The sequence below is a fragment of the Triticum urartu genome, unplaced genomic scaffold (genome assembly GCF_003073215.2).
Source record: "Triticum urartu cultivar G1812 unplaced genomic scaffold, Tu2.1 TuUngrouped_contig_5541, whole genome shotgun sequence".
NCBI lineage: Eukaryota > Viridiplantae > Streptophyta > Magnoliopsida > Poales > Poaceae > Triticum > Triticum urartu.
The window spans coordinates 148-6,186 of NW_024116225.1; the positions used below are offsets into that span (position 1 = coordinate 148).

The 6,039-nt window shown below is 45.2% G+C and overlaps 1 protein-coding gene across 1 annotated transcript; it reads right to left on the bottom strand.

Annotated features, from left to right (window-relative positions):
- Nucleotides 1-3,118: 3,118 nt before the first annotated feature.
- On the bottom strand, nucleotides 3,119-4,060 carry LOC125529348 (NAD(P)H dehydrogenase (quinone) FQR1-like; the record flags this gene model as incomplete). The annotated part of the gene is given in 2 exon segments (XM_048693762.1): nucleotides 3,119-3,811; nucleotides 3,967-4,060. Coding segments are annotated over 2 exon segments (592 nt in total), but the record flags the coding sequence as incomplete, so codon positions are not given.
- Between the last annotated feature and the right edge of the window lie 1,979 nt (nucleotides 4,061-6,039).

The following is a 6,039-nucleotide window of genomic DNA, read 5'->3' on the forward strand; positions in this document are numbered from 1 at the left end:
TATAAGCCCCTATCTTTCTCTGTGTCCGATTAAAACTTCATACCCATAAATATTGCGTGAGTGTTAGCAATGTGAAAGACTAAATGATAGTTGAGTATGTGGACTTGCTGAAAAGCTCTTATATTGACTCTTTCCTATGTTATGATAAATTGCAATTGCCTCAATGACTGAGATTATAGTTTGTTAGTTTTCAATGAAGTTTCTGATTCATACTTGAGTGTGTGAATGAATTGTTACTTTAGCATGGGAGATCATATGACAATATATATGTGTTGTTATTCTAAGAATGATCATGATGCCCTCATGTCCGTATTTTATTTTATCGACACCTCTATCTCTAAACATGTGTACATATTTTCCGATTTCGGCTTTCGCTTGAGGACAAGCGAGGTCTAAGCTTGGGGGAGTTGATACGTCCATTTTGCATCATGCTTTTATATCAATATTTATTGCATTATGGGCTGTTATTACACATTATGTCACAATACTCATGCCTTTTCTCTCTTTTTTACAAGGTTTACATGAAGAGGGGGAATGCCGGCAGCTGGAATTCTGGGCTGAAAAAAGAGCAAATATTAGAGACCTACTATGCACATCTCCAAAAGTCCTAAAACTCCACGGGAGTTATTTTCAAAATATATAAAAAATGCTGAGTGAAGAAAGTACCACAGGGGGGCCACCCACCATCCAGGAGGGTGGGGGGCGCGCCCTCTGCCTCGTGGGCCCCTTGGTGGCCCTCCGATGCCCATCTTTAGCTATATGGAGTCTTTCGTCGAGGAAAAAATCATAAGCAAGATCACGGGACGAAACTCCACCGCCATGAGGCGGAACCTTGCCGGAACCAATCTAGGGCTCCGGCGGAGCTGTTCTGCCGGGAAAACTTCCCTTCGGGAGGGGGGAAATCATCACCATCGTCATGACCAATGATCCTCTCATCGGGAGGGGGTCAATCTCCATCAACATCTTCACCAGCACCATCTCATCTCAAACCCTAGTTCATCTCTTGTATCCAATCTTTGTATCCAAACCTTAGATTGGTACATGTGGGTTGCTAGTAGTGTTGATTACTCCTTGTAGTTGATGCTAGTTGGTTTACTTGGTGGAAGATCATATGTTCAGATCCATTATGCATATTAATACCCCTCTGATTATGAACATGAATATGCTTTATGAGTAGTTACGTTTGTTCCTGAGGACATGGGAGAAGTCTTGCTATAAGTAGTCATGTGAATTTGGTATTCGTTTGATATTTTGATGAGATGTATGTTGTCATCCCTCTAGTGGTGTCATGTGAACGTCGACTACATGACACTTCACCATTGTTTGGGCCTAGAGGGAGGCATTGGAAAGTAATAAGTAGATGATGGGTTGGTAGAGTGACAGAAGCTTAAACCCTAGTTTATGCGTTGCTTCGTAAGGGGCTGATTTGGATCCATATATTTCATGCTATGGTTAGGTTTACCTTAATACTTCTGTTGTAGTTGTGCATGCTTGCAATGGGTGTTAATCATAAATGGGGTGCTTGTCCAAGTAAGGACAGTACCCGAGCACCGGTCCACCCACATATCAGATTATCAAAGTACCGAACGCGAATCATATGAACGTGATGAAAACTAGCTTGATGATAATTCCCATGTGTCCTCGGGAGCGCTTCCCTTTATATAAGAGTTTGTCCAGGCTTGTCCTTTGCTACAAAAAGGATTGGGCCATCTTGCTGCACCTTATTTACTTGCATTACTTGTTACTCATTACAAATTACCTTATCACAAAACTATCTGTTACCGATAATTTTAGTGCTTGCAGAGAATACCTTACTGAAAACTGCTTATCATTTCCTTCTGCTCCTCGTTGGGTTCGACACTCTTACTTATCGAAAATGCTACGATAAATCCCCTACACTTGTGGGTCATCAGTGCACGAAGAATTATCGAACGAGAGTTGGATCAGCTGGGGGAATTCGTGTCTGTATGGGAGTGGGTCAGCCAGGCCACCCTGTTACCGACCAACGAGGACCACATTTCCTGGAACCTGACTACTAAATGGGGCTTACTCCTCTGCATCGGCGTATGGGGCGCAATTCTATGGTTCTCATCCTAGGTTTAACCCCTCCAAGGTCCGGTCTGCTCATGTCGAACCCAAGTGCAAATTCTTTGTCTGGCTGGCCCTCCACGGGAGGATTTTGACCGCGGACAGGTTGGCATTGCGTGGCTGGCTGCTTGACCCCAGATGCCGGCTCTGCCTTCAGAAGCCAGAAACTGCAAGCCATCTCTGCAAGGACTGTCCCTTTAGAGTCGCGGTATGGAACCAAGTGAACACATGGACGAACGAGGGCTTGCTGATATCGGTGTTCCTACCTGAGCCCGGAAGCGTGTCAGATTGATGGGATACCTTGCTTGCAAACCAATCAAGCAGGTGCGCCGATGACGCAGCGGGAGGATCATCTACACCTTATGGTCAGTATGAAAGGAGTGAAACAGGCGAGTTTTCACCGGTATTTGTTTGACGCATACAGAGGTTGCCATCCTGGCCTTGGAGGCAATTAAACAACGCGCATTGGCGTTTGCCGGAGCCAGGCCAACCGAGGGGATTGGCTAATTTAGTTTAGGGTTAGTACCGTGTTCTGGTGGTTTTTATGCCGCGTTCCCTAAAAATGTGCGCCTCTCTGTACATCGCGTTTCTCGCTTTCCTTCTATAAAGAAAAGGCAGTGCTTCCGCGGGTTCCTCAAGAAAAAAAAGTTGAATTCCCTAGTCCCGCATGAGCCGAGGACGAAATATCGGTTGTTTCAGAATCACATTAAACATTGAACCGTAAGTTGGACCATACTGTGAACAGACTTTGTATCTTGGTGATTTGTAGAAGGCTACTTGTCTGAACAATACAGGCTAACTTGCAGAGTTTTTTCCTTCAAACCATGCAGGAAGACTGCACGTGAATATATAGATGAAAAACAAAGGTTCCAAACGACAATTACAGCAGTTGTTAAGCGTGAGAAAGATCAGAGAAGAGAAAGAGAGCAGAAACTGGTCCAAAGCAGAACAAACACGCAAGAAAAACGACCGCAGGGACAGTAAATCTACGCGTACAGCGCGAGAGTGCGCCACAGTCCACCGCGATCACTTGTATCAATGGCAGTGATATGATAATACTATGAAACGCAAAATCCACTTACAAACTTTACAACCGGTTCAATCAAAGCCATAATAATTAACATAACAATGCCCACATCACACATCAAACTTAAGCTCCACAGATACAGATAGCAGCAGCAGCAGCAACACACCACCAGTGATCAGGTGATCAATGATCATGCACTCAGGCGGAGGAGCCCTTGAGCTTCTTGGCGATGCCGGCGAAGTACTTGCCCTGGTGGAAGGCGTGCTCCAGCTCCATCTCCGACGGCCACCGCGACCCGTCCCCCGCGAACGTGCCAGCGCCGTACGGGCTGCCGCCCTGCACCTTGTCCATGTCGAACATCTTGGCGCCGAACGTGTACCCCACCGGCACGAACACCATGCCGTGGTGGGTCAGCTGGGTCACCGCCGTCAGCGGCGTCGTCTCCTGCCCGCCGCCCTGCGTGCCCGTGCTGAAGAACACGCCCGCCGGCTTGCCCGCCAGGCTCTGCTCCCTCCACAGCCCGCCCGTCGCGTCGAAGAACGCCTTCATCTGCGCCGCCATCATGCCGAACCTCGTCGGGAACCCGAACAGGACGCCGTCCGCCTCCGCCAGCTCCTGCGGGGAGATCACCGGCACGTCGGTCTTGGGCGGGGCGCCCATCTTGCCAAGGACTTCCTCGTTCAGGATCTCAGGGACCTTTAATACGATGGTGAGCAAAGATGCATGTGTGAATTCATTTCATGAAATCTTTCTCTACACACACTAGATAGTTCTCGAGCCTGACGAGCAGAGCATCACAGTGGGAGCTTGCACACTGTTGTCAACTGACAAACAGGGTTGCTGAGACTGACCTGCCACACTTTAACCTCCACGCCTTCGACAGATGAAGCACCTTTCTTGATCTCATCAGCTAGCTTAGCAACATGACCATACATGGAGTAGTACCTGTCAAAAATTGGTGATGATTTTACATCTTACTTTTTATTGACGTGCAAGAAGCAAGACACAATGATATATCTTGTCCCATAAACATCAACCGCTACTGCTTTTTGTTTACGCGTGTTTCAGATAACTTAAGGAAACACTCTAGGCTGACAAAAGGAATAAAGGAGATCATGAACCAACTAGTGTGTTACGCACGGCACTAATGTTCATCAATTAACGAACTATGTAAGACACCTGTGTCGAGAACTTCACACCAGTATATTATATAACTACTTCACCTAAACTTATGGCTGTAAGTTCTATATCTGGTGATTGGTGAAAAGAGTTTGCCCCCACAGCCACTAAGAAAACAAAGTAATCATGTACAGGCAAAACAATAAGTTTGAAAATGATGTCAAAATGTCACGAAGGGTTTGGGGCAAACTGTCAATCAAAGGTCTAATTAGAATAACCCAGGTGTTTCCCATCTTTTATCTAAAGGCTTCTAGAGGCTTACTTTTTGGTAGTTGGGCAATCCCATTCAGCAAGCAAAATTTTAAAGCATGGCCCAATTATAGACAGTGATAGGGTGATACAGGTTAGTTATGTGCTTATGGTTTCTGATAGATGTGACTTGAAAGAAAGACGAGTGATGCGAATTGATAGAGAAACGCTGCTTGCCAATAGCAGGATGCATCCATTGCATCGAGTACTGAACACTCAAAGATGCTTGAAGACACTACTAGGTTGAATCTGACCAGGAGTGACATTCTTCAAATGCTGATGTGAGTTCTCACACTTTACGGATTACTTGTATTGCATTCCAATATTCAGAAGGCCAGTGGACTTGCTCATACTTTTTCAATAATAATTATGCACTGGTTACTTTTGTGCTTCAGATAAGCTTTTATTGAGACAGGCATAATTGTGGAAAAGCTAAAAGTCCATGTTGGTGGTGTTGACACTAGGAAACAATAAGATTGAACACTGCTACAAGCAAAGATCCATCACAGGAGACAGTGGGGTTGTAGTGGAAAATCCACATCAAAAGAAAATGGCCTTTTAATTGCTGTGCTGCAACTGACAAATTTGCATATGTAAGCTGAAAGAAGGCCACCAAAATTTTAATCCGCAGACTATTTTTAATAAACGGATTCTTTTAATAAGAAAACACACCATTTAAAAAAGAAGGAAGAAACTCAGAGATTTATTTTAAAACGAGAGAAGGCGTAAACGACAAGTTGATTAAACATTTAGGCCAGTTCTCACCTAATACACAAGTTCCACATAGCACAAAACAAATTAGATTTGCATCACACTGATGTATATATGATTTCCATCCTATTTAAAGCACAATAGATTCCATTCCATCTCTTTTTAAAGGAGCTGTGGTCTGTCATATAATATGATATACATCGCACTGGAAACCTGAGCATCATATGCAGCCATGACCCATGAGTAGCTATCCCTATTAGTTGGTGGGAACAGGGTAAATGGTAAAGACATACTACTAGCATATTCTGCTATGAAATTCATATAGGAAACGTAGCCCAAAGCAACAACCAAACTAGGGACAGTCAACAACCTAGGTGATGTTCTTCAGAAAGATGGCAATCAAGGCGTTGTTGACTGCACCCACTGCCACTGGTAACGGAAATTGCTTCGAGAAGTCACCGATGTCTGCCGGTGCGGCGGATACTTCAGAGGTGCGCGTTTCACACGACAGGGAGGAAAAAATTCAGATAAAGGGGGACAGCGCAGGATTACTAGTGCAGGATCAGGTCCCAGTCCATACCCGGCATCGATCCCATCACGGACCACCACCAGACCCACCACCGATTAAATCCATGATTGATGATGCCCCCATACATACAGCTAATAATCGAGCACAGGTTATCTGCGACTCTGAAGCCTGAACCCTCACCCCACCACTCGTTTCAGTTCACTGAACCTGGACTGAACCCTGACGCGAATGATCAAAACTACTACAAGAACCGCTC